General features: G+C 38.6%; 6 protein-coding genes across 8 annotated transcripts in view; 4 read left to right on the top strand and 2 right to left on the bottom strand.

The window, feature by feature from the left end:
- The window catches only part of mib1 (E3 ubiquitin-protein ligase mind bomb 1), a 181,315-nt gene extending 163,420 nt beyond the window's left edge, over positions 1-17,895 (top strand). Inside the window, exons 5-8 of the mRNA XM_088037413.1 lie at positions 16,019-16,238; positions 16,289-16,798; positions 16,846-17,175; positions 17,225-17,895. Of these exons, the coding sequence (XP_087893539.1) occupies positions 16,019-16,238; positions 16,289-16,798; positions 16,846-17,175; positions 17,225-17,365 (1,201 nt within the window). The 3' untranslated portion in view covers positions 17,366-17,895. The remainder of the gene's footprint in view (positions 1-16,018; positions 16,239-16,288; positions 16,799-16,845; positions 17,176-17,224) is intronic.
- A 265-nt stretch (positions 17,896-18,160) lies between these two features.
- mRpL15 (mitochondrial ribosomal protein L15) lies at positions 18,161-19,276 on the top strand. Its single transcript, XM_088037426.1, has 3 exons — positions 18,161-18,327; positions 18,376-18,533; positions 18,582-19,276. The coding sequence occupies exons 1-3, from the start codon at positions 18,232-18,234 to the stop codon at positions 19,207-19,209; spliced, it is 882 nt and encodes a 293-aa protein (XP_087893552.1). The 5' UTR covers positions 18,161-18,231; the 3' UTR covers positions 19,210-19,276.
- An 83-nt stretch (positions 19,277-19,359) lies between these two features.
- On the top strand, positions 19,360-20,471 carry THG (tRNA-histidine guanylyltransferase). The gene is made up of 2 exons (XM_088037425.1): positions 19,360-20,058; positions 20,106-20,471. The coding sequence occupies exons 1-2, from the start codon at positions 19,477-19,479 to the stop codon at positions 20,463-20,465; spliced, it is 942 nt and encodes a 313-aa protein (XP_087893551.1). The 5' UTR covers positions 19,360-19,476; the 3' UTR covers positions 20,466-20,471.
- On the bottom strand, positions 20,461-22,003 carry VhaAC39-1 (V-type proton ATPase subunit VhaAC39-1). Its single transcript, XM_088037422.1, has 4 exons — positions 21,731-22,003; positions 21,172-21,680; positions 20,868-21,122; positions 20,461-20,815 (listed from the first exon to the last, which is right to left on the bottom strand). Exons 1-4 carry the CDS (start codon positions 21,849-21,851, stop codon positions 20,654-20,656), a joined length of 1,047 nt encoding a protein of 348 aa, XP_087893548.1. The 5' UTR covers positions 21,852-22,003; the 3' UTR covers positions 20,461-20,653.
- Positions 22,004-22,228: 225 nt separating this feature from the next.
- CYLD (ubiquitin carboxyl-terminal hydrolase CYLD) lies at positions 22,229-26,450 on the top strand. 3 transcript variants are annotated; one of them, XM_088037416.1, is made up of 8 exons: positions 22,229-22,320; positions 22,421-22,932; positions 22,980-23,679; positions 23,973-24,370; positions 24,614-24,829; positions 24,878-25,310; positions 25,364-25,699; positions 25,747-26,450. In XM_088037416.1, exons 2-8 carry the CDS (start codon positions 22,507-22,509, stop codon positions 25,941-25,943), a joined length of 2,706 nt encoding a protein of 901 aa, XP_087893542.1. In that variant the 5' UTR covers positions 22,229-22,320; positions 22,421-22,506; the 3' UTR covers positions 25,944-26,450. The 3 variants fall into 3 exon arrangements, with proteins under 3 accessions (XP_087893542.1, XP_087893541.1, XP_087893540.1); XM_088037415.1 differs by having other exon boundaries at positions 22,269-22,356; XM_088037414.1 differs by having other exon boundaries at positions 22,292-22,932.
- Membrin (golgi SNAP receptor complex member 2) lies at positions 26,436-27,412 on the bottom strand. Its single transcript, XM_088037434.1, has 2 exons — positions 27,106-27,412; positions 26,436-27,058 (listed from the first exon to the last, which is right to left on the bottom strand). The coding sequence occupies exons 1-2, from the start codon at positions 27,237-27,239 to the stop codon at positions 26,557-26,559; spliced, it is 636 nt and encodes a 211-aa protein (XP_087893560.1). The 5' UTR covers positions 27,240-27,412; the 3' UTR covers positions 26,436-26,556.

The following is a 27,412-nucleotide window of genomic DNA, read 5'->3' as shown; positions in this document are numbered from 1 at the left end:
TTTGGCATCAGGAGGCCGTTCCACTTTAGAAATGACACTTTTCCAGTACAAATTTTGCTAAATTAGCGTAGAAGAAATTTGAATAAAAATTCGAATTTTGGGCGCACCGGATGTGGCGTCCCCTTTCACATCTGTACTTATAACTCGAACCGATTTCTGGCGTTTAGAACCTCGAAATTAGTTAAACACCCTATTGTAGCATCGTTTAGTTTCCCGGCACGATTTCCTCGGGCTTGATAAACCGCGCGTAGAATTTTTCATCTCAACAAGAAAAGAACCAACGGGCATTACCGCAGCGCATCGGAAAATGACTAAATAGAATTTTCATTGTGCAAAACTATTTACATGAAGAGCGGCCACGAGTTGGTCCCGCAACTCGCCGTGTTCCGAATGCAAATTCAAAAATATGACATAATAAAAGTAAGCCGTCGACCCAGTACGAAGATGAAAAATGCCACGTTATTTACATTTGGGAGCCATTTCGAAAACGGTTCTTTTTGAGGCTGTTCCCGTGGAGAAATATTAATTAACGTCGATGTGCAAAGATTCGGCCATCGTCTCGAGGAGTCGACGGGGTGTAATTGAGGAGTGGCTGATGTGTATTATCCACCGGAGCGCATTCAGCACACGAAGCTTCGGGTGGGGGCGCTGAGACAGCGCTGCGTGACGTGCATACTGCCTCGCACACAGTGTCGTATACTTACACCTGCCCCTCAGTTTATTTTTCTCCGAGGGATTCTTGACAGGGAGAAGAGAATATTGCTACGCGATAGGCAACCAGTTATACGCGCTTGGGTGATGTCGATTTACTGGTTGCTGACTTCGGAACTTGCGCCATAATTAATCATGCGATGCTTTATTAACTTCAAGGAACTTTGTCTGCTTTCTTTTATTGATAGTGTGCCTTCAAAGTTGGTTTCTCATCAGAGTTAAACTCGGTTCAATGGTGGAAAAAGATCTCTGATTGCTAGTGGAATTTTGGTACAATTGTAATTGTCGCTGGCAAATTTTGCGTGTGGTCCATCCAATTTATCAGCATTAGACAGTCCTTTTTTGGGGTGATATAAAGACAGCGCCTCTGTGGTGAAATGGTAAAAAATGTAGATCCCGGAACAATTTAATTCCGATTTTTTATCTCTTTGTTGCATAAAATTCAGTTAATTTCTTGCAAATTCTCTCGTTCGTGAGTCGGTTTTTCAGCCCTTTCGTCTGCAAGTTCTGGCGGAAAAACCGTCGCAGCAGATGGGCGTCTGCGGCCGTCCGCTATTATCATCTAATTTTCTAACACTTAATTAAATTGTCCTTTCGACAATCCTGTCACGTTCAGCGTTATATTAATGTCGAACTATAATATTCCCGTTTGAGTGCTTTGCCAATTTCAATTTATCGAACATTATTTCTGGCGTGACGAATGCCATCGGACTACGTGCATAATGGAATTGCATCCAGTGCGCAAATAAATCGAATTTATGGTATTTGATGCAACGAAGGAGGAATCGTCAATGTTGGTGGTAGGATAAAGGATCTGCCATACACACCAATGCGATGGTCAACGGAGCGGATGCGTTTAGACACGGATTAGCCCGTTACGCCCGTCCAGCCTGTATTAATTCTAATGACAAATAATGGGTTAGTATAACCAGTTAGACTAAGCGAGCTTGAATTAATACAAATAAATTTACTCGGCCTAACTGGATATCTGCGGCAATCAACTAAATGGGTAATGCAGCCCGAGAACGAAGCCACGATCTTTGTCAGAATACGATTTTCCAGATGGCCCGAATTATTTCTAGACCGCGTTCCTTACCGAAATTGAATATGACCCAACTTTAGAAATTTATCTCGGCTCTTTCCAAGCACACAATTCAAACTAGTATTAAACAAATGTCAAAAGCATGCATGCAGGTCTCGTTCAAACATTTTCTCGACCTGTTACAAAGCACTTACACGTAATAAATTTAATAACTCCCTTAACAAAGTTATTAAACACGTAATTAATATCAGAAGAATACAACTTGGTTATTTAACTAATCTAAAGTGTTCTTCTTGATTAATTAACGTCGAGTGTTCTTCGTGTTGTGTATAATTTACTTTAAAGTTTGTTAATACGCCGCAAAGTATGTTCTTATCTTTAATTTTCTTTCCCATAATTAGATAATCTCTACCTGCTGAAAAATATAAATAAAAAAAATTACCTCAATAAAAGGCACGATTACACTCAGTGGCGAACGCCTGAAAATAGGGTCCTCGTTTATTTAATAAAGGATGAACATTCCACATGAATTTATTAAAATGAATACAAGTCCCCAATTTGTGCAAACTGCGCTTTAATAAATTTACTAAAAGAGATTAATTCGTTACTGAAAATCACATTGTAAATTTCAATAAAATAGCGCTCAGTTTAATGAGGTTTTTATTGGAGAGAGAGATAGCAGCCCGATTTTCAACCGCAGAAGACCGTTTAGTGGTGAAAAAAATTACCGAATCACCAAAAATTCCGTGCAAAAGAAATACAGAGTTATTTGAAAGTTGACCCTACCGAAATAAATTATATTACCACAGGTTTAAGCTTATTGTATCATGTATCCTGTGTTAGAAAAACGACCAGAGAAGAAGCGTGCTTGCGGTAAACTGTAACTTACAACTCACGCTTCCATGAAGTCCTTACCTTAAATTGTAAACTAAACCTGTTTCCAGGGGATTAGAACCGACTTGGGCAATTTTATTTATTTATCGTGATGGACGAAGGTTCTGTGGACACAATGTTTTGCGCATTTTCTCAAACTATTTTGTCAGATTTGTTGTTTATCTTTACGCCCATCCTCTAACTCGTAATTCTTTCTAAAAAGTACGCAGGATTCATTTCTGTCTCCGCGATCGGTAGGCCTAGCATTTTTGTTTGTGTTGGTAGCATTGTTGACTGATGTCAGAGTGACATTTCGGTAAATCAATTAACCTCAACTGTCCTTTGAAAAAGCGTTTTTGTTCGGTAATTTTGGGACTGTTTTGTATTTTATTCGTTTCATAGAATAACTTCGAGTCGGAAATGCAACCCCAAATGGGAGTTGGCAGAAACATTTAGAGCAATCTACAATGTGCAATAATTACACAAATCTATGAATTGATAAACTAAGGGCACGATTCTTGCGGCTGACTCTCCAACTATTATAGATGAGAAATATGCGCCATCTGTGTTTAATTCCAGCATCCAATTCAATGAACACTACTAAAATTAATATAATGAAGGTAGAGCAATTTAATTATTCAAAACTGAAATTTTGGACGGAAAAGTTTTCAGTGAACTTTACATTTAAATTTAGCTTTGTTTCCTTTCTTTTGTACTTTTACATGAAAGCCCACCAGGAAACTCTCCGATTGACAATACATTTGTTTTTCGAAATTACTGAAATGGTGCTACGAATAAACGTGAAAAAAATCGGAAACGGTTTTGGTAAACGCGAGAGCAAATCGGTTTACACACTCCTCGCACTTCTCCATAAACGAAGACATTGCTTAATGCATTTTGGCCACAGGAAAACGGCAACAATGCGTCACGAATATCAGACATTAAGAATTATAGAGCAATTATTGAAATCGGCAGGATTTGAAAGGGATAAGTTAGATACCTGTAGTGGATTAAAGTCAATTTTGTTTAATAGATGGCGGTAATCATGCACAATCGGGACCTGACATGTGAGCATGTGCAAGCGTACTGCGATCCAGCACGAAGACATAGCTTTGTTGCCAAATTGCTTCAGATCACAGAATAGATGGAACTTCGAAGATGGAAGAGGAGTACCTATTTTGTTAATATTTTTACTGCGAGGAAGGACTTCAAAATTAATTTATCAAAGTAATATCATATGCAAAATTTTAATTTGTTAAAGTGATTTGTCTTTCATCTAATGTAAATAATAATAATTTATTGACGCCTCTAATAGCCATTACATAATCATACATTTAACATTTAACAAATAACCAGAAAGAACACTCACAATCATTTAGGAGTAGTAAATAACATTCGCTCATTAGGAGGACACAAATTTACGCCTAAACATTCTTTATCTTTTGAATTGCACGAAGAACACTGCTTAATTGCAAATGTAATGTGTAATTGTAATATTTAAAGGGATCAAACGAAAGATTTTATCAACGCTCAGAATAATTTCTATCTTTTTTATACAATTTCAACGAGAAAAACAAAGTGCAAAACCTCCATCAAAGAATTTTCGGTATACTGCTGGTAAAATTAGGACTGTTAGATTCGATTTATAAAACAAGGCACTGATTTACATAATAAATTAAATAATTTTAAGTTAATCTCACAACAAATTTGACGATTGCTGACATTTGATTGGCGAAAAACGATCACATGTCATTTTAACATGATGTTAAGTTTTCTAATCGAAATTAAAGATTTAATTTAGCTTCTGCAAACCGGCCCGAGAGGAGATAAATTGCTTCACGCCATTATTTTTTCTTCCTCAGTGCATTATTTTATAAACAACCTTCTTTAGACAACCTTTATACATGCAGCGGCAACTCCAAACTCAAACGATTTGGCAACATTGTAGGTCGTCTTTACCCGAACGCTGTCGAAAATGTCAGCTGTCCTTTCTCAGGTCCCGATTGTGCATGATTACCTAGATGGCTCCTGTCAAGTTTGTATACTAATCAAACGACCAATCACAGAGCCGCATTTAAATTTGGCGCTTACAAAAAAATCTCTACAGGAAAAATGAGGTTCAGTTACGTAAATTCTCGATGTACGGCGCAAAAAACTTCTAATTAAATGAAAATGTTTATAAAGTTATGCTTTTTTTGGATGTAAAGCAGATATTTTCAAGGATTAATTATCCTAATCCTTTATAATCATGTGAATCCCCAAATTGAAGTCGGACACAATGCTAAATAAATTCCACTCGAAATAATTTATTCAAAACCGTCATTTTACAGCATTAAGTCGTCACTTGCAGTGAATAAAATCTCGAATAGGTCGTATGAATCAACCTTTACATAAACGTTTCTTTTTCATGTGCGTCTCTAAATGTGTTCATTGCAGATAAGCTACGATTTATGACTTCTACACCAACTAAGTTGCACGACCCCCGTCAATTTTTTGTATGAATTCGGTACTGCTTTCGCAACAGTCCAGCAATTATTTTCGAATTTACAAAAACTCCCGGAAACTGTTTCGTTTTTCCCTAACTACCCCAATAGTTTGTTTGTGCAGAGTTCGCTCTTGGGAGAGTTGATCAGCGTTACGACGAATATAAGACAAAGTCAATCAATTTGGGAATTGTTAAATGTGGAATGTGTTCAATTCGGGAGAATCTGATTGTCATTCTGGAAATGCGCTGACGAATTCCGGAGCAGCAAGGGGAGAATCGTTAAATTTCACTTATTGCCGGAATAAGGTCTCGCCAATGTCAAATGACAAGAACGAAAAGGGTGGTACTCGCCCCCTCGGGGAACCGGTGATGGTCTGATCGCAGTAATTGACAGCCGTGAAAAATGTGACCACCATATTTCATATCGACGGGGTTTATAATAAAAGTGCTTTTTCTTAGATTTTGAAGGAAATATTGCGCTCCTAAAGTTGGAATTGGACAATTTTTTACTTTATGTCACGTAAAAACGAAATCCCATCACACCCTCAAACTAATTACGAACGACAACATTACACATGTGGATGATACTGTTGTACCGCTAGTTTCAATCCTTCGAAATCAAAGTACATTCATTAATTAAATCGCTGCCTGGAACTTTACTCAACAGCGATTCGGAACGTACTGTTTGTTGACCTACCTTTTGATACAGTGTAAATTAATTTCAGATAGGGGATGGCACGGAAATAAATTTAATCGATGCGGTATTATTGTCGTGTCTCGGGGATGAATGGAGGGAGGGTCGTTCATTGGACAGAAGCGCACACGCGAAAATGGGGAATTAGCAAATCGAAACATTTTTCTTTCGTTCTCGTTCGTTACGTGAATTCGAAGATTCTCTTAACTTTTCCTCTATTGTTCGATGTGTCTGGATTTTTTTATGAGCAAAAGTTGAAATGAACTTGCTTGTGGCGTTTATTTAAAATTCTGATCTCCTTCTCTATTATTGCAAAACTTTCCGAATTACTGGATGCTATTAGTAATTAAAATTGGGCTGCTCTCTCACTGCAACGTCTCCGCATCGAATAAATACAAATGTTATATTTTCGGCTGCGCTAATGTAATACTTTCACGGGAGATTTTGAGATTACGTCCGCATGGGGGCGGTTAACTTAATTTGAAATAAACTGTTTACTTAGACTAAAGATAATGCAATATCTATGCAAATACGTTCAGAATGGGTCTTCTTAATTGCTCAACTTGAGAAAAAGTTTTCGGGAGGCGCGAGACAATTCCATTTACGTAAAATGTCCAGCGATATTGAAAAAGTCTCAAGTTTTTACGTAATAATTAACAATTACAGGGAAAACAGTGACAACAGTTTAGATAAAAGTTGCCTTAACGTGCCATTCTCTCTGAAAATTAAAAATATTCAAAGATTTTTGTGTTGCATCCTTAGCTTCTTTCTGACTTTTAAGTAAATAATTACAGGCAAGGACACAAATCTTTGACGCCATTTTTCTCTTCAAAAATTAGAGTGTAGTCGGTGCATTATTGTCATTGTTATTATTTACGTTTAAAACATCAAAGAATTGACAAGTTGCCAATTGTGAATTTTCATGATTGAAGCATTCAAAGCCAATAAAGTAAGAATAGGTCCCTGCTATATTGGAAATATCGAAAATAAAATAAGTATTTTGAAATTAGAAAATAAAACTGTCAAAATTGACTCATCGTTTTATGAGTTGGTACTCCTGTCAATTGCTTGTCAAAAGTCTGAGAGTCATCCAATAGCAATCGTGATTTGATGAAAGTTGACTCTTGGATGACGTTTCACCAACTTAACCGTTGAAGGAAAATGTCCCTAAATAGAAACTTCAGACTGTTTTTCTAAAAAAAAAACGTTAAAATAACGTTTCAACAGAAAAAATAGTTTGTCATGTTCGATGTCCATGTTTGTTGAAATAGCCGAGTGGCTGCTTGTTTCCTAATTTCGGGAAGCGGCCTATGAAATAATTTGAGGATGTAGAAACATTTGGGAATCTGCAATTTTGACAAGTTTCTCCTATTTAGGACAACTTTAAAATGTCTACAATTACACATAAAAATTAACAAGTTTCATATTCAAATTACAATATAAAAAATCAAAAAGTTAAACACCAAAACAAATCGTAAGTCCTTTCTTGAAAAATTTTCTTCGCTCCTTGATCTTCTTAAATAAATGGACGCAATTTTAAACTGTTACTAATTTTGATGACTCTCACTTTTATATAAAATCCGTAAGCCAATCATCAATTTGAAAAACTGGTATCCAAACAAAAAACTTTTCGAAGAAAAACTTTAAAAAAGCAACAAAAATGTATGCTTTTCCAGAAAGCTTCATTGAGCCGCTATAAATTTCCACATCCGCATCAGGCCACCATATTGAAATAAACACGTCATTGCATTTGCTATTTCCGAACTGAAGATGAAATTTCAAGAACCATCAAAATGGCGAGATCTGTTTGTTTAATCCCGATAAAATAAATTCGCTGTCGTAAAACGAAATCATCTGACAAAATATTCCGAATTTCTCTCAGGGAAAGGGTCCGTTTACGTAACCACACAACGCGGTGTTAATAATAACGTGAATACCACGTGACGTCGATTACACGCGGTATCGGTTTACGGCGTGTAAACGGGTCTTTATCCTTTAAAAGTCCGATTTATGACGGTTTTTTTTCTAACGTAAGTAGTTAGCGCCTAATCGCTAACAACAGATTCGTAAATAATTTAACTGTTATGAAATACGGGTGCATAAATAAATTATAGCTCCAATTTAATTTGATGGTTCATGAAAACGTTTAATGGTTAACGTAGTACGTCCCTCTCGAATTAGCACAATTACGGCACCGTCGACGTTTAATTTTAGATTTTGCACTTGGAGTTTGCCAAATCGTGAGGGTTTTTCGGTCGGTAAATCACGTCGAGCCACTGGTACATGAAATTTCCAATTAGAACGTCAGAGGGGTTGGCGAAACTTTTTTAATATCTCGGGCGTTTCGAGACACTGAGCGCAGTAAACTCACTTCCGGCCACAAGACACACAAACACATCGGGCAGAAGCAACAGCAGTGTAGCACTCTTCCTTTAGGAACCAGATGCACCAAATGTGTCGTCTAATCGTACAGTTCGTGAGAGAGCAAAGAAAGCCCGCGTTCGCTCCATACTTCTTTACATTCCATACGTTTAAATCACTATGGGAAGTAAGGAAGCACGGAACTCGCGAAGGCCCCGGCGACGGCAGCGGCGGAGACGGCGAGGGTGGCTTTTCCAACCAAGAGCATCGTCTTCTGGGACAAAGACGGTGCCTGTGCGAGTCCCCGACATCGACTGACTGAGTGCACCCTGTCTCCTAGACTTGGTGTGTTAACGTCGCCTCTTAGGTAGCTGTATTCTAAAAATGGCCCCGTTCACGCCATTGGTCCCGCTCGCCGCTTCGGGCTAACCCAACCCCTCTTTCCAAATTTGTCTTTTCTTAAAATACATCTGCAGCTAGCTGAGACGAGATCCCGGCTTGTTCCGTTCGCTGGCCTAGGGCCCGTAATTATAGACCGTGTGGTAACACATGTGCGGTGCCCTCCTGGGCTCGCGACGACAACGTGCGGACCACGCGAAGAACTGACCCGCGACCCCCGGAAACAACACTACTCCCCCACACTTGCAAATCGAATGAACGTGCAACACTGACCATTCGGGACCATTTCGGACAGATGGCCTCAAGATGGTTTACAGACCCAAATAGTCGGCTCTTTTGGTTTTTCCAAACTTTATTGTCTATTCTTTGCCCAAAGTCACGTTTGTACCGCAACGAAGCGCCGGGAGCTCGTTGAAGATGTAAAGTTAATTAAGTTCATTTCTAAAAGTCGAAGGCGTCAAAAAACAATTTATAAATCTAGAATAAGTTGAAAATGAGGAAATTTAAGAAGCTTATTATGCAGTAAACTTCCTTCCCTCGGCTCAATTAATTACATAAGTTAAATTAGTTGTATACAACACATCGTATTGTAAGTTTTATGAAGAACTTTGAAATTCTGTACTATAATTTTGTGCAATAATACTCCATCATAACCAGCTTTATTAAACCATAAATTTTACGTGACTAGTAAAATTTGCAAGCACACATATACATACGAACATTCTTGTGAATTTTTATGACTAGTCACTCTTGTTGGACGTTTGTCGCGATACTAAAACATATCAAAATAAAAATTAAATTGGCATGACAGACCATTTTAGATACCGAACTACCATGCATACCAATTACTTTGGTTGTGAGAAAATACTGTATTTATAACGTACATAAATTTCCTTTTTGTACATTAATTAAGAACAATTAATTCCGCTGGTAAAACATGTGACTCCACTATACAAACTCCACTCGGTTTATTGAAACGAAATACGCAACAGTGAAATCCGATCAAAAATGTACACTAGAATGTAGTCCTTTCGCATTGCTGAACACATTACAAATTTGATATACATGTATTTATGTAACAAGGCCATGGAGTGAGCATGGCAAGCAGCAAATCACCAGATCACAGCTGAGCTCCGAAATATTTAACTTTTATTTACATTCATGTTTTTCATTCAGGACCAAGGGGATTTTAATTGTATAACAAAGACAGATTTGTGCAAAGTTAAATTTGGAAATGGAAAGAGCGTGACTTGTTAATTTTTTATGCAAACTTTGCAAAATCGGAGGTTGGGCGATTTTTAAAATAACCTTTTTTATTGAGCGTATTTCTATAACTCTCTTGTGGTTTTACCAGGATAAAACTTATCGTGCAGCATTTTCCACTTGCATTGTGAATAGAGTATTAATAGTTCACTATTTTCAGTTCAGTGTTAGATTATCATCCAATCGCGCAATCTAATGCACACTTGAAATGGTAAAAGTGTGCACTATGAGTTTCTGAAATTCAACTTCAGGAAAACAGAGCTTTTACTTTTATTACGTTTGTTTATACCAACAATATACGTGTTTAAAGGATCATCCAAAAATAATAACAATCCTGAAAATTCAACGGTAATTTAATTTAAAAGTTACATGCAATTTATTACATGAGTAATTATTTTAGCTTGGAAAAAAACTCGTAAACTTCAAACATTCATACTAGAGCTTTAATGGATTTTAAACTTTGTACTCGTAAATGTATTTTTGACATTTAAGTATATTATAAACTTGACACATACAAATTCCTTTTAGCCCTCTGGCCGCTCAGAGACATTTAAAAGAAAAGCAACCTTTACCACGACAAAGATACACCAAAGTGTTATTTGCACATGTTTTAGATTGTTTATCGACCAAAAAGCTTTTTACAACCCTCGCACCGTTTTTACGCCTCTCCAGCAAATGCCGCCTGAGCCCCAGGCAAACATTGCCGTCGAGCCGTAAAATCCTACTTACAGTTGTTCGACTGTAAATAACTGTTTCGTTTCAAAACTTGAAGTTTGTATCAACAGGGATACCAACGTACTTCAAATTTCGGAGCTCCGACGTTTACCGGTACTTTAACTTTAGTATTTGAAAATCATGTCCCTCGAAACAATGTTTATAAAAAGTAATTAGAAATTCGAAGCTGCAGCAAGATTAGATCGAATAGGTCCCCGTGAAATAGACCAACATTCCTTCGTTACCTACCCTCGGAAAACACGGGAAAAGATTTCGCCAGGTTTTAGGATGCGAAACGTATAATACGAGAGAAAGTGTAACTAAAATTGCCCCATAAAAAAGTCATAATGGGACTTCTTTTAAATTTGGAAAAGGGAGAAGACACTAACTTCCGAATCATTAAACTTTTAACTAACTTTTTTATTTTAATGCATATAGCTTTATAAATTGATGGTCTGAGATTATTTCCTCACCATTATATGTGGTGGCGTGCTATTAATTATAATTTTTTTCACTGTCGCTTGTTCCCCGACTTCTTAACCTGCTTGTCCCGCACCGGCGAAATGTCACAATCGCGTGACAATAGTAGGCAGATAGGTCAACACTTCCCCCTTGTTTATTCCTGACATCCCTCCATCAAATTATCGCTACCGAACTCAACCGAAAGGGTGTGTATACTGATTTAATTGCTTTCCATTTTCATTCTTTTTACCCCTCTTTTTGAAGTTATGACAAGCAGAGACAAATTCTCGTTAATTTGCAAGGCGAGATTTCCGTTTTTCTACACTGCGGAGAGTTAAAAACGAGGAAAAGAAAAATGGTAATTGTTGCGGCTTAAACTGTTAAGCACACGTGACGGCAGGTCATTCTTTCCTGAACGACAGCAATATAAAAGATACTGCAATTACTTGTTTGTGACTCGGAGATTTTTTTGTAGAAGCTTCAGAGGAGGTGCTAAACGGAAAAAGTGTGGAATTAAGTTGTTGCCTTTTCCGGGAGAGTCGTTCTAAGGGCGGATAATAACAATGCCAATGGCGGAGGTCCGAACTAACGCGGTAAATAACATAATAAAGAGGCGATTCTCGGGCCAAATTTACTTTAGGCGGTATAAAAAATATTTGATGGGAGTTAGAAGGATATTATGAAGTATACTTTAGAGGAATTTCATACTAATTAAATAATAACAATCCTTCAAAGAGTTGCTTTGAAGTTAGGCGTGCAGAGCTTCCAACACATTTCAAATTCCAAATGGAATTTTCTTCAAACTTAGCCAATTAAAAGATTCAATCTGTGATCAAGCCAGGCCTTTTTTCCTCACAGGGAATTTAGCACAGCTGAATTTTGAGAGGTTTTGAAATCATAGAACTTTGGCTTGAACTAGATCTATCAATCATGGAGTGCAGGAATTGAGCAATTCTTATTATTTATGGACGTTTGAACTCATGAAACTCGAATTACATGTATTTTTAAATAGAAAATAACCAGATGATGGTTTCGACTGGTCGTAAAAAGGTGTTTGAATGTCATAATTTCAGTCCTAGGGGCATCGTGGTTTTTTCTGTCTTGAATGATCCCCAAATAGACTTGCATCATCTGACAAACGCGTGCGATCTAAATATATAAGTCCGACAGCCATTGCGGGGGAGAACGTGCATATTTTGGGAACGATGCACGTACCATTAAACCCTACTTCTCCCATCCATAATTCTATTATTATAAGATTGTACATAGGACGATGAAAAAAGTCTCATGCCTATGCGACATTATTCATAGCAAATTACTTTAGGACATTGAACTTGTGGGTTCACCCTACGCCACTGAACGCTTTGATTAGACATGACAGTTTAGAAACGCACTGTATTTATATCCTGGGAGTTGATACACGCTCCTTACTTGGTGCCATCGCACTTTCCCCAGTCGTCTGCCCGCGAAACATTACTCGATTGATAAAAAGGAGGAGCTTTCGAGTAGGGATGAAGCAAAATTATCGTCGTAATTCGTCTCGAATTACCTAACCGGATTATCGAAGAATGGGATGATTCCTCGCCAATTATAAGAACCGGCGATTTTTTTCCTTAACGAACCACCACTGGCCGTATCACTCACGTCACTTCCGCGCTTCACGTATCAACGTTATCCAGCAAGCTGATTGATTTTTATGTGTGGCTATTGTTTCTGTTTTACGGCTGGCACGAACTGATTTAAATTAGCCGCCATTACTGCTCTAATATAATTTGAAAAAGAACTTGATTGAATCGACCTACACGAGTTCTCCTTTGTTTATGTTATTTTCGAAAAATTTGAATGAAATACAGAAATAGAACGCTAAAAATATATAGAATTCGGTATCGGCTAAACACTCGCGGTCATTGGATTAATCTGGTACCGGGCGCAGAATTAATGAATGACAAAATTTATTCTTTTGTTGTTTTTAAATTACCGTGACGTCATCCGTGATGGCATAATTAATTCAACTACGAGTAAATGGGGAATGTCTGTTGACACATCTGTGATATTTTGACGTAGGGTAAGGGGAGGTTTGTTTGCGTGACGAATCACTGAAACAATCCGCGACCTGACCTGACCTGAAAAATTCCCATGGAGTGGAACGGAAAGCCCCGATTAACATATTTCTCAGAACACCCCAACCAAGAATATACAGGATGTTACTTTGTTATTTCCGCAAATTTCACCCCCATATCTCATAAACATCAAAAGCGAGCGAAGCGAGCGCAAGATCAATCTGAATAAAAAAACAATTAAAACTGAACTCATCTGTTCAATTGTCAACTGAAGGATAAACAAGCTGAATCCCTGAAAATTTCCTAAATAAGATATCCTTTCAGCGTCTGTTTTTCCGGTTGTTATTACAGGTTGGAACCTGAGCGAAACTTTCCCCATTTGAACTACTCTCAATCTCCAACTTATCAACATCGAAGCAAACAAATCAATCACCCTGTATTTAACCGAGATCATCCAAAACAAACTATCCTATACAAAATCAATGGATTGATTTTCGGAGAAGGAAACCGTAAACGGGAGTTTATGGAACACTGAAAACCCGCTCGCTCTAAATATTAGTTAATACTTTCAGTAAAATCTAAATTTATAATCTGTTATCCGTCGTGCATCAAACAGTTTTATCTGTCGGTAACATCTCAAGTTAAAACATTGGTGCCAACCGCAAACTTCGAGGAAAAAAGAAGTATTTTTTAATGGCATCGTACGAAATTCGTTCGCGATTCGAGGGCAAAAAGGCGGAAATAACGTATAGAGAGGATATCCGGTATAAATTTAGGTGAAAGCGTTCTACGATCGGTCTTATCTTAATTATCACGGTCGCCCTCTAGAAGACACAACCTTAAATCAAGCAGAGACGTCAGATTATCGTGACTTATTCACATGGCAAGAAATCGCCAACAATACCGGGAAAGTGTTGAATTAAATCATAGACCACAGGAATGTTTGTACCACACATGGTTGCCATCACTCGGCATCTCGTTTTTCTAACTTCTTTCCAGAGTTTTTTTTGATAACGGATAAAATGGCACCAACAGCAACAAAATTAATTAAAATATGTAGTTGGAAGAAGAGCAAGGACGGCGGAGTTTTCGCTTCCTAATGAAAACCGTTTCAAGAGTAAGGAGTCACTGTCACTCCGTTTATTATTCTAGAGATTTGCATATTATGTATTCATACTTTAGCCAGATATTTTAATAACTAAAGAGCTTTTCCGGGCCCAACCGAGAATTAAGAATTAAATTATTTCATAAAGAGCCCCACTTAAAATATTTGGACGAAATGCGCGGCCCTACCTGATGAAATCAGTTTGCATTAAAAACGGCTTAGCTACTCTAAAGACGCCATTTTTCAATAATGGCGCCTGTATTACGTCACTGTAAAAAAGTTTGTCACTGTCGCGCAATTATTATAACTCACGCTTCAAATGAATATTTTATAGTTGTGGAGTTATTCAATTCGCAAATCGTTCAACTAACATCTAAAAATGTAACTCCTGTTGAGCAATGGAGCTTCTCTGCCGCACAATTTCACACCTCGGATTGTTGAACGAGCTTTCAAGATTGTTGTCATAACCACGCATTTCATATTTGGAGAAGAAGGAAGAAACGTGGATACAAATCATGAAAACACCGCCGACATACCTCACTTTTCCGGTGAAATGGTCGTTTTAATTTCGTCCCACTGTATTATAGTCTTGGTAACTGCACACTGTTTTCTTGCACGAAAATAAATCCGTCGTTAGGCGCACCAACTACGACTATTTTCTGCTCTCGAGCGTCAGGACTACAAACATAATAAGATCGTTGTGTTCACCAGCTTTTTCGTCAAGACGGACATTGCCATTATTAATTTTAGGTATTCACGCACACAAAACGCCATTATGTAAACAATAGAAGCGATTACTGATTCGACGATATTGAAGTTGAAAGCGCTTGGTAAAATACCGTGCGGTTTCAATTAACCGAGCATTTAGTCGAGTTCGTTAAAAGGCCAGTGGCGTACCCATAATTAGTAAAATTCGTAGCGAAAGCTGCGAATTACTCTAGTTGATATGTTTTTGCAATCATCCCGCATATATTTGGTCTGTTTGATTTTGCGGGGTTGCAGTCATAAAATCAACACGTTATTAATCAAGGATTACATGCTGCGTACACATAAGTAATTAAGTTCGGCCGCCACTGCTTTACGAGAATCGAGGCCAAGGGGGCAAACGTCATAATGTGATGCATTGCTGACTCTCCCACTTAACGCTGAGCATATGTTGATGAGTCGATGTCTCTTCTGTCTGGGCTACGATGACAAGCGTCTGGAATTTGAATTTCCTACGTTGGGGAATTTACCTAAGCCGTCAGGTTGGCAACAGTACGCGCCGTTTCTTCAGGATTCAATTTCTGAAGGACAGCATCTTAATTAATAATTTAGTAATAATTTACCAAAACGGGCCATTTAGTACTCAGAGAAGAACTCCAACAAAAACAAATAAATTCGCCTAGCTAGTTTCTTCGCAAAAACGGAAAATTTTAGGACCGAGAGATAAATTTTGATTCGATATGTCTTGAAAAATGTCCGTGGAAGCTGTAAGAATTTAACGTTTATCGTGATAGAAGCTGGAACGATAACATCTTCGTCCTTTTGTCCAGCGCTCACGTTCACGTTCTCCCAGGGGCCTTCACTCTGATCGGGATTACCCAGTTTTGCCCGTCAAAGATACGGAATCGTGGTTTACATAAACATATTGTTTATCAATCGGACTTATTCGCTAGTAATCTTGTATTCAACTAAGCCGCAGATAAACTTCTTCTTAGCAACGCCATTAATTATGTGTTAATTGCTTTTCTATGTTCTTTCAAGTTGATCCGAGACTTATTTATTTTACCGTCTTCATGTCCAAATTATTAGGAAACATTGTATGATGAACACGTAGCTTTAATTAAAAGTGTCTTTTTCCTTTCAGCGCGATGAAAATCCTCTTGGCAAAGCTTCCCCGCCCGTGGATCGTGGACGAAAAGAAAGACGATGGTTACACAGCTCTTCACCTTGCCGCCCTGAACAACCACGTGGAAGTCGCTGAACAGCTCGTACTCCACGGCAAAGCAAACATGGATCTTCAGAATGTAAACCTTCAAACAGCCCTTCATCTCGCCGTGGAGCGCCAGCACACCCAAATTGTTCGAGTAAGTATTTTCTATCTACCCCTTATTCGTTTACTAATCCGTCGTTTTAGCTTCTCGTCCGAGAAGGTGCTAATTTGAACATAGCAGATAAAGATGGCGATACGCCTTTGCACGAAGCCTTGCGTCATCATACCCTGTCTCAACTACGTCAACTTCATGACGTGCAAGACGTTGGTAAACTTCTCATGGGGTTGGGAACTCAAGGTTGCGACAAGAAGTCGTCAGCTAGTATCGCGTGTTTCTTAGCAGGAAACGGCGCGGATTTGGATTTGAAGAATAAAAAGGGTCAGACTCCCTTGGATTTGTGTCCTGATCCCAACTTGTGTAAAACTTTGAAGAAATGCCACAAGGACAAGCAGAGTGGAGAGATGGACATGGGGCCTAACCAGAACAATCAAAACACCAATATAACATCGACGCTCGACGAATGTCTAGTGTGTTCAGACGCTAAAAGAGACATGCTGTTCCAGCCTTGCGGACACGTCACTTGTTGCTCTTTGTGTGGTCCGAGGGTCAAGAAGTGCCTCATTTGTAGAGAATCTGTCAGCAATAGAATCAAGGTTCGTCTCGCGACATTTTTTTCTTTTAATAAAAATAAATGTTTCAGATCGAAGAATGTCTGGTCTGTTCCGATAAGAAGTCCACCGTTTTGTTCAAACCTTGCGGACACATGTGTGCGTGCGATAGCTGTTCCCAAATAATGAAAAAATGTGTGATGTGCCGATCACAAATCGAACTGATGGTACCATTGGCGGTGTGCAGTGGTGGACTAGGTACCATCTCAGAGGTCAAAGCCGATGCCGAAGAAGAACCCAAACCCTCCACTAGTGATTCAACCCAAATTCAAGGCCCGCTCATGAACAACGGGGGCAGAGATACCAACAATAGCAACGATATTCAAAAATTACAGCAGCAGTTGCAAGATATCAAAGAACAAGTGAGGGAAATTCCAACTTTTTTTCTATTACTTTATCTGTCGTTTTTAGACAATGTGCCCTGTGTGTTTGGATCGCTTGAAAAATATGATTTTCCTATGTGGTCATGGATTGTGCCAAATGTGCGGCGACCAGATGACGGAGTGCCCTATATGTCGAAAAGCCGTCGAGAAGCGAATTCTATTGTATTAACAATAGCCGTCGATTTCTATAGGTAGTTTAAATTTGGAAGAGATTTCATCAACTCTCGAACATACGAAAGCTCTTAATCTTTTAACAGCAAAAAACGTCCACAATTTCTCTCAAAATTGTCGACGGTTTTTTACCCTGGATGTGTCCTATATTATTCATTTTATATTTATTCCGTGTTAACTTTTTTTACAGGACCTTTTATATCTTTATTGTTCAATCTTAGGTGCTACAAATATGTTTTAAATGTTTCAAATTCACTTGTTATGATATTGAACAGTTACATGTAGTAGCTATGCTGCGCAATCGATGTATCATCATTCTTATGATGCTTTTGATAAGAACCAGAAAATACTCTTACGACGCTAACGTTTATCATCTTCGCCTAGGTTATACACGACATATTCATTATTATTTTTAGGTTGTTAGATGTATTGTTATCATTAATTTGCTATCGTTGATTTACTATTAGTTAACCAATTATGTTGTAATTATTTCTTCTCTATAATCAATAAAGTGAAACTTCTAGACAAGGCTTCATAATAACTGCGAAAAAGCAAAATTTACCAAAACACTCAGTTGCCGTGAACAAAGGTGCATTTTTCTCACTAGTTACACAAATAGCTATTGAACAAAATTCGGTGTTGTAAATTTGCAATAATTATCCAAAGCAAACACTATTGCAATTAAAACCAAAAGAGTTAAGCACAAACTTAAAAATTTACCTTCTTTTGCAAAAATGCAAAAGTTGCAAAAAATATTTTGAATACGTGAGGAATTTGACTGTCTTATGTTGGCACCACATTTGACAGCTGACTTTTCAGTGTCCAATATAACCTCACTTACAGGGACCCTCATTTAGCCGCAAAATGGGGTCCGGAACCGTAGACAAAGCCCTTAGTATGCTGAGATATTTACCGCGCGTTTGTTTAGCGAACATCCGGCCCCATCCAAACTCCCGAATCGTAAGTCCGTTGCCTAACCTCGAATATATTGTAATTTTGAAATTGTAGCGCAGCAAAAGGGGGCGAGCCCAACACGGTGGTGACAAGCATGGTTGTGGAAACAAAGGTTCCGGTCAGCGTCAGAATTACATGCGCTTGGGCTACGAAACTGGAAATAATCCCTTTTACTTACGATTCCCTCATGAACCTTACTACAAAGGCCACCAGTATGTATCCTAAATAAACAGACAAATGGTAATCTAATTGTGATTTAGTTTAAGGCGAGAATATCCCCCGATTTCTTTGTTGGACCTCTTGAAATACATTGAATTGAACAGAGTTGATGACACACAGCCTATTGACTTAGTTTCAATCTTAAACACTGGACTATATAAAATCCTACCAGATCAGCGGCAGTATGGAATTCAACTTACTGATGAAGGAGCCGACGTTTTTAATACTAAAATCAACATTGAAGTACAATACGCAAGTGAAACTGTAATTGCAGCTATTGAAAGAGCTGGAGGAGTAATCACAACAGCCTATTATGACCAACACAGCCTTCAATGTATGCTCAACACCAAAAAATTCTTTGAAAGGGGTGTCCCTATCCCGCGACGTATGTTGCCACCCCCAGATGCCATTGAATATTATTCTGATCCAGCGAAAAGAGGATACCTGGCAGATCCTGAGAAGATTTCCGAGGAAAGACTCGTTTTAGCCCAGAAATATGGATACAAACTTCCTGAGATTGAAAAGGACCCTAAATATGAAATGCTAACTGAGAGAAAGGACCCTAGACAGATATTCTTCGGGTTACATCCTGGCTGGGTGGTGAATATGAGGGACAAGGTGATTCTGAAGCCTCAGGATGAAGAATTACAACAATATTATGCTAGTTAGTCAGTTGAGAAGGAAAAATGTTCTTAGAATGCACCATTTGTAAGTTAATAAAGCGCTTTTAAATTAATTGTGAGTCCTGGTAATACCAGAAATTTTGCCACTTGACTAATAAGCGGTGGCCATTACGACAACAATAAATTAATTAATTAAAAGAAAGTTCGGGCACAGACCCAGTGCACAAGTCGCGTGGAATTGGTATTGAAAATCCGCATGTGACAAACGTCAAAACCGTCCTAACCTCACTTCTTTCCAACTTTTTCTTCCTCGATGACAACCGTGATAAAAACGCTTTTCAATCACATTAAGCCAATACAAAACATTACCAAAATGGCAAAAAGTAAGTTCGAGTACGTCAGAACATTTGAAACTGAAGAAAAACTTCTACCAAACACTTGGATAGTTGTCAGAATTGACGGTAGAGCTTTCCACCAATTTTCCACAAAACACAATTTCAAAAAACCGAATGACCCCGACGCCCTGGCTCTAATGAATAAAGCAGCTTCTGTGGTTATGAACGAATTTAAAGACGTGTCTCTTTGTTATGGACAGAGTGATGAATATTCATTTGTGTTAAGGAAAGACACCAAATTGTATAACAGAAGAGGACTTAAAATCATGACGTATATTAATAGTTTGTTTTCATCGTCGTACGTTTTCTATTGGAATCAGTATTTTAAGGAAACTAGACTCAAGTATCCTCCTGCTTTTGATGCAAGAATAGTTCTGTACCCCACTGATAAGAATCTTAGGGATTATCTAAGCTGGAGACAGGCAGATTGCCACATCAATAATTTATACAATACAGTGTTCTGGGCACTGGTACTAAAAGGAGGATTAACAAATACTGAAGTAATAAAATGTATTACCTAATTTATATTAAAACTTATCAATTTTAGGCTGAAAAGAGACTGTGTGGTACGTTATCATCTGATAAAAATGAAATTTTGTTCAGCGAGTTTAATATCAATTACAACAATGAACCAGTGATGTATAAAAAAGGCACAATCTTACTTAGGAAACGAATAAGGCATCCAAAACACGGAAAAACGCGAATCGTCATCTTACCACTTCATGAAGATCTGATTCAAGACGCCTTCTGGGAGAAACATTCCGAAATTCTCAATGTTAGCACCGCGCAATTGTACGACTGTCCCCCAAACACCCAATTACCATCATTAGTATTATCACAACTGCATATAGATGATGTAACAAAAGACAGAGACGAGGAACTTACGCTAATAGAAGAAACGATTTAATCCTATTATGTATATTTTTTATTTAACACAGAAAAACTAGTTGGTAATAATTAAAATCATAACTTTTATAATACATCCATTATTTACAACTGAGTTCTAACTTATTTGTTTGTAAAACAGGGGAATGACGAGTTCATCGAAAACAACCATAGCGCTACGCTTGATATAAATAGGGAATGCGGTTGCATTTAAAATATTGGTATGTAGTTATCAATTTTGGCTCTGTGTTTCTGTGCGACGCATTCCGAGATCCATACAATGTTACGGCATTCCTGCTCCTTTAGTTTCAAATAGGAGTAGAACACCCCAAAATGAAACTGTTGCAAGAAAGCATGTACATTCAAACGAACCTAAACAACAAAGTCCATATAAGTCTTGCCTCCCACATCTTTGGAAACTCACCTCGTGTTCAAAAAACTTATCCTCCAAAGTTTTATCCCCAGGATTACTTCCAGCTCCTTCAAAAAGTTTTTGATATTCGGCATAATACTCTGCCACGGCTTTAACTTGATCGTAGTCTTCAGCGCGAGCTAAAGCAGCTAATCCGTCAGGATTAAGCTTACCGCAACGGGGATACAACTTGGCGCGGTCATCTTTGCTCAATTCGGTGCCGAACGAATTGATTGTGATGATGATGGCGCGACGATCGGCCTCAAACTACCCCAAACATTTAGCTTACATTTTTCAAATGTTGAAATTTACTTACCGCCAAAATTTCGCACATGCAATCGGCTGTAGTACCTCCGATGTCTTTACAAAATGCGAAGAAAGCCTCCAAATAGGCCTTGTATAAAGTGTTACGTATAATCTCAATGTTCATTTCATCAAGATCCTGCTCGCTGATGCAGTCTACAAAGAATGGGGCCAATGGAGTGTCCACGAGTACGGCATTGTACAACTCGGCGGGAGTTGACGCCACATGGATGGCCTCCATCTGTTCAAAGCTGCCCAGTGGATGACATTTTGGGATTAATTCCCCAATAGGACGTTGATGCAACGTCCCGGTAATCAACAAGATAATATTGTCAATCATGTAGCTGTACGTAATAAAGTCCAAGAAGGTACTCAAGGGCTCCACTGCTTGGTTTCTCATATGTTGAAATTCGATCACGAGTTTTTCTCTCAGTTTGTTGTCGATGGTGGATACAGCTAAGGGTGAGGGCTCGTTGGCGAGAAAAGACCCATAATCAGTGCCTTGCAAGTGGAGCTTCAAATCTGGACAAAAGACGTTCACCTTGTGCTATTTTAGGGTTGATCAAACCTACCTTCAAGGGTTTCGCATTGTACCAAGTTCAGGTAATCGGCTTGCTTCAAAATACCACATTTGAAGCCTCTGCAAAGGCCCTCGAGATAACCAGAATCGATATTAAACAAACAACCCTTCATTTTTCGGGGCTTATGGAATTTATGTGTGTATTAAACGCACCTCACCCACTAACTTGTCATATGATTAGTGACAGTCATGTGATATTAGATGACAGATCACGCGCAGGCGCAAGGGTACCAACCTCGACAAAACCAATAATTTAGGGGCCCAAGGGGCAAGAGGACGAATCCGATAATAAAAACCAAATTAAGTCGGACCACTAATTGCAGTTAACATTATACAAATCCCGACATTAGTCATAAACTGAAACAATATGTCAACAATAACAGCTGGCGTTGGTTAGAATTCTCAGTAAACATAAAATGTGGATATTTTCTCGTAAACAACTCTTTCAGACTAAAAAAGTTGAGAAACTTTTAATTACGTAGTGTTGGTTTTGCAACCGGAAACATTTTTTTTTAGTTATACTGCACTTCCGCGCATAGAGAGTGATTCATCAATCATTGTTATAACTAATGGGATTTCTAGGTAATGGCGGCCTTCACAGGTGTTTATGTTTGAGCTGTCAGTATTGTGTCATAATTAAAGGCGAAGCAGTTTTTATCTTTTAATTACTTATGTTGCGTAGTTTGCCTCAAACGGCTTAACGAAACGTTTTCTAAAATCGTTCCCGTCCACTGGAAAATGTCAAGAAATTTCAACTCCTAGAACAATATGAGCACCAAAGACTACAAATATGGTATTTTCATTCAAAATGACCTGATAAACGAAATGAAGGCAGGTCACAGCCAACGGACTGCACTTTTGGGACAAATCGTGAAAATTGAAGCCATTCTTGGCGGTGGAAATATCTCTATACGCTTTCTTAAAGATGGAGAGTCTTGGGAGCCCACGACGTTTTGTTGTCGTCAACAGAATATAGTAAGTGTTAACGAGAAACTTTGGCCGTATTTGGCTTCTGTTACTTCACCACAAGAACGAGTTAAGCTAGCAAAGAACAAAGAAAGATGTGATAAATTGAGCAACATCACCAAGGATATCACAGTTGGTTTCACCGACACTGATGGTGTTCATTTGGGGCAAATAAAGTATTTGGGAGCAGCACGAGGAATGGGACATTGTGTCGGAATAAAACTACACGTAAGTACTTAAATTTCACCTAAAATTTTGCTAACATTACATTGCAGCAAAAGAAAAAAGATAACAAGTGTGATGGTTCCTACTCAGGCATTCCATATTTTCAATGTCTACCAGGATATGGTGTTTTCACCACAATTGACCGACTCGTGTTGCAAAATAGTCCGTTGATCACAAACAAAGAAACTCCAAAGGACAGCGAGTTGGAGCGTTGTTTAGAAAAAAATGTTACAAATTTCTCCAAACCCAAAAATGAGGAAATTGTGACAAAATTTGGAGAGTACTCACACACCGTCACTGTGCCGCCGAAAAATTCCACACAACTGAGAAACTCTCTTTCCCTTCAAAACATTCTTGATACGGAAAGTTTAAGTGCCAACTCTAACAACGATTTTGATCAAAATTCAATTATCCAACACGATAAGTCGGTTCTTATTAATGATGGCAAACCAAAAATGAAATCTGAAATGGATCTAAGTGACATTATCGCAAATTCCTGGCATGGAGCGACTGCTCCAAAAGAGCTGGAAAAGTTTGCGAAAAAATCCTTAGAAAAGGGAGATTATGAGAAGAACGGATACAGGGAGAATAGTAGAAGCAATAGGAATAAGAGTGCAAATATTTTATCACATTTCTACGATGCTACTTTACCTAAGCGAACCAAGCCCACAGCGAAGTTCTATGACAACTCTCTTCCCAGAAAGGTCAATGGCGTGAAGAACGGATGTTCCTCAAACGCGGAAGAGTCGAGTAAGTGAAATTTCGTTTTCACAAATGGCGTATGAAACTAAAAATAGCCCGCTGCTAACCCGGACTTTTTTTAGATAGCTATTTATACACGTAATAGTTCGGCTCGCTGTCAGTGTTTTAAAACAATGTGTTGTACGTTAAAATTGTTGAAAAGTTGGTACAATTTGTTTAATTTGGTAGCTTCGCTATGCTAAATAAGTCGAAAAGATTGCGTGCCAAAAGTAGAACCATGAATCACATTTATTCAAACAACGACTACGCTTTCCTTAATAATATTCCCCTGTTTGTCTTAGAAATTAACGAAAAAAGTGAGAAGGCATCCACGTCGGCGCATAACGTCTCCGATAAACCCAAGTACCATACACCTAAACCAGGTACCACCAAAGACTTAACGATCGGGAGTTTAGTTGAAGTTTCCAACGACGTGTCTGAGGAACCTTTATATGGCGTCGTTAAGTGGATGGGCGCCGAAAACGGCACCAATTTTGTGCTCGTTGGGGTGGAATTAGAAGAAGAACATACCGAGCTACCGCTAATACTCACCGACGGGACTCACAATGGAGAGCGGTACTTCAAGTGTGCTGAAAATAGAGCGCTTTTCGTCCCATTGGCTCAATGTCATCAAGACTCCAGGTTCCAGGATGGCCTGCCCACGCCGGTGCACCAGGCCGCCGAGCCGAATTTTCAATCTGTAAGCGAAAGTCAAAACATGAAAAAAAGACACTTATTTTTTACACTGTTTATTGTTTATGACTGTTAAAACCATCATTTATTTTAAATCTAGTCATAAAGCTATGTTGTGCTCGTTGATATGGGTAACAACATAAATTTTGTTACGGATCATCCGGAAAATTCCTAAAATTTCTGTCGGTTTTATTAATCAGTGAAGAAACGATGTAATTAACTAACGACATTCTCCTTCTGTTACCCTCAGATGGATTGCCCCATTATTGAAGGTGCCGTAGCGCCTCTTTGCATGCCCACCGAAGAAGACGTCGAGGCGGTTTGTGGAAAATTCCGAGGGATCCAAGGCCACCACAACTCATGTTATCTCGACGTCACCCTTTTCTCCATGTTTACCTACACGGCAGTATTTGACAGTTTGTTGTTTCGACCAAAAGGGCCCCGGGACATCCCCGAATACAACGAGGTACTGAACACCATTCCTCCATTCATACTCTAAATAACGACTTTCTAGGTTCAAAGAGTATTACGCGAAGAAATCGTGAACCCTTTACGAAAGAACTTGTTTGTTCGAGCAGATCACGTTATGAATTTGCGGCGATTGTTGGACAGGCTAAGTTCAGTATCGGGGTTGACCAGCGAAGAGAAAGACCCTGAAGAATTCTTAAACTCGCTGTTGGCGCAGATACTTAAAGCTGAGCCGTTTTTGAAACTGAGCTCGGGTCAAGAAGCGTTTCATTATCAGTTGTTTGTGGAAAAAGATGCGGATTTGACTTTACCAACGGTGCAGCAACTTTTTGAGCAGAGCTTCCTCACCAGCAATATTAAATTGAAGGAGGTGCCTTCGTGTCTAATCATACAAATGCCGAGGTTTGGTAAAAATTATAAAATGTATCCCAGGATTCTTCCCTCGCAACTTTTAGACGTGACGGATGTTATTGAGGGTTGTAAGTAACAATCTTTTACCAACAACTCTTATTTAATATCACCGTACTTTTAGCCCCCCGTCAGTGTATAGTTTGCGGAAAACTAGCTCGTTGGGAGTGTCAGGAATGTTTCGACGACTGCAGCAACGCAGGATTGGAAAGCACGGCATTCTGCAGAAGTTGTTTGGAAACGGCACACAGACATGAGCGTCGAACGCATCATAAACCGGTTGAATTAGCAGTATGTGACGATTTTTCAATGCTCGAAGATCACTGTCGGCCACCAAGATTGTTCATGGAATTATTTGCTGTGATTTGTATCGAAACCTCTCATTACGTCGCTTTCGTCAAGTGTGGCGTTGGTCATGAGGCTCCTTGGTGCTTTTTCGACTCCATGGCCGATCGGAAAGGTAAAATATTGATTTATTGAATGTTTGCTCAAAATAAGAGTCCACAGGTGAGAAAAATGGCTACAATATCCCGGAGATGGTGGCTTGTCCAGATATTTCACGATGGCTATCTGAAGAACAGATCTGCAGACAGTTACACGAGGACTTTCCGCAGGATCGGCACTTACCTGAACATGCTCGCAGATTGTTGTGTGACGCTTACATCTGTATGTACCAAAGTTCTGACGTCATGATGTATAGATAGATTTAAATCATTTACATTTAAAATGACTGATTTTTATTAGATTTATTTATTTCTGTTATGTTTTAGAATCTACTTTAATTTGTTACTGATCGTATCAACACTATTTAAGTCTTAAAAAATATAATGCTTGTTATCTTGAGTATTGTTGTAACTATATCACTTTGTTATTCTTCATGTAAAATGGTGGAACTCTTGAAAATGTGCCTTGTCTGCTGATATGCTAACAATCATTTGACAAATGTGCGTCGGTTTCTTTTCCTTAATCAAATACAAAGTGATATGGCTTTTATTAAAATTTTAATAGTAATTCCCTTGGATTGGTGCGATTTTTTGCTAACACAAAATCGTGCTGGCTCAAATAATCCCAACCTCACCATATGAATATTCACACTTGTTTCAGTTTATAAAATAGAACTTACTGGAATATTTTTTTGTAGAGAATTTATTTTTATTGTTAACAAGCGGTCAGAGGGACGAATAAATTCCTAGGAATTATCTTCACCACAACTGTATTTATTTTTTCCCGGGGTAAAAACAACTCATAAAAATATTGAAACATTTATAAATGTCATCTTAAATACACGTTCGGTAACAAAGGGAATGTGTGACTTGGTTACGTAAAATAAATCACCACCAAAAGCATAACCAGAAGCGTAATCACAATTCCCAAGATCAAAATATACTTGTCTTCCGCCGCGCGTTTCCCAATCAGCCTCATTGTGTGGTTGCTCAACCCCAAAGTGTTTGCCATGTCCATTATCCTCCGTTGTGCCCCCTTCAACGTCAGTCTTTGTGATCTTAGAGACTCCAAAGCGTTGGCCCCTGTATGCAACATCTCATCAACACCCCTATGAGAATTCTGCAATGAATTCTGGTGCTGCAAGGCATAATCTATATTTATCGTTGTTAGATCAGGATTTGGGGCGAAGCGACGGTTCAACAACTGCTCCCTTTCCGTTACCGCGGCTTCCCGTCGTGCCCTCTTCTGTCTTGAAGCAGTTAGCGCCGCTTGAAGATGTCTTGAATCATACTTCAACTGATCACAACGCATTTTTGCGTTGGGTCTTTGGTCAATTGAGACTTTATACAAGTACACATCGAGTTTCTCACAGTTACTACAATGGTAACTTATTAATTAATTAATTAATCAATGCAATAGTACCTGTTAATTGAGTCAATTTTCTCTTGGATGTCAGCTTCGATTTCCAGGGCATTTCCAGAGTTTTGTTCCAGAGCTTGAAAACTCTGTTGGGTTTGTTGTATGAGTTTGTTGGTTTGGTGATAAAGCGTATCCATCGTTGAAGGCAAGACACATTGCAGGAATTTAATTCAAAGTTTTCAACATGTTGTGTTGACGTTTGCGCGAGCTGTCATCCGAAACAGGGAAATTGGTTCTGTGGATTGGCAGCAATGCGACTTCATTTTGAAAATATTATTTTTTCATGGAAAGGATGAAGCTGATCGACGTT

The sequence above is a fragment of the Gnatocerus cornutus genome, chromosome 5 (genome assembly GCF_029298725.1).
Source record: "Gnatocerus cornutus isolate USDA-ARS CGAHR chromosome 5, icGnaCorn1.1, whole genome shotgun sequence".
Taxonomy (NCBI): Eukaryota; Metazoa; Arthropoda; class Insecta; order Coleoptera; family Tenebrionidae; genus Gnatocerus; species Gnatocerus cornutus.
The sequence above is the reverse complement of the archived record's forward strand: the minus strand, read 5'-3'. Positions and strand labels throughout refer to the sequence as shown.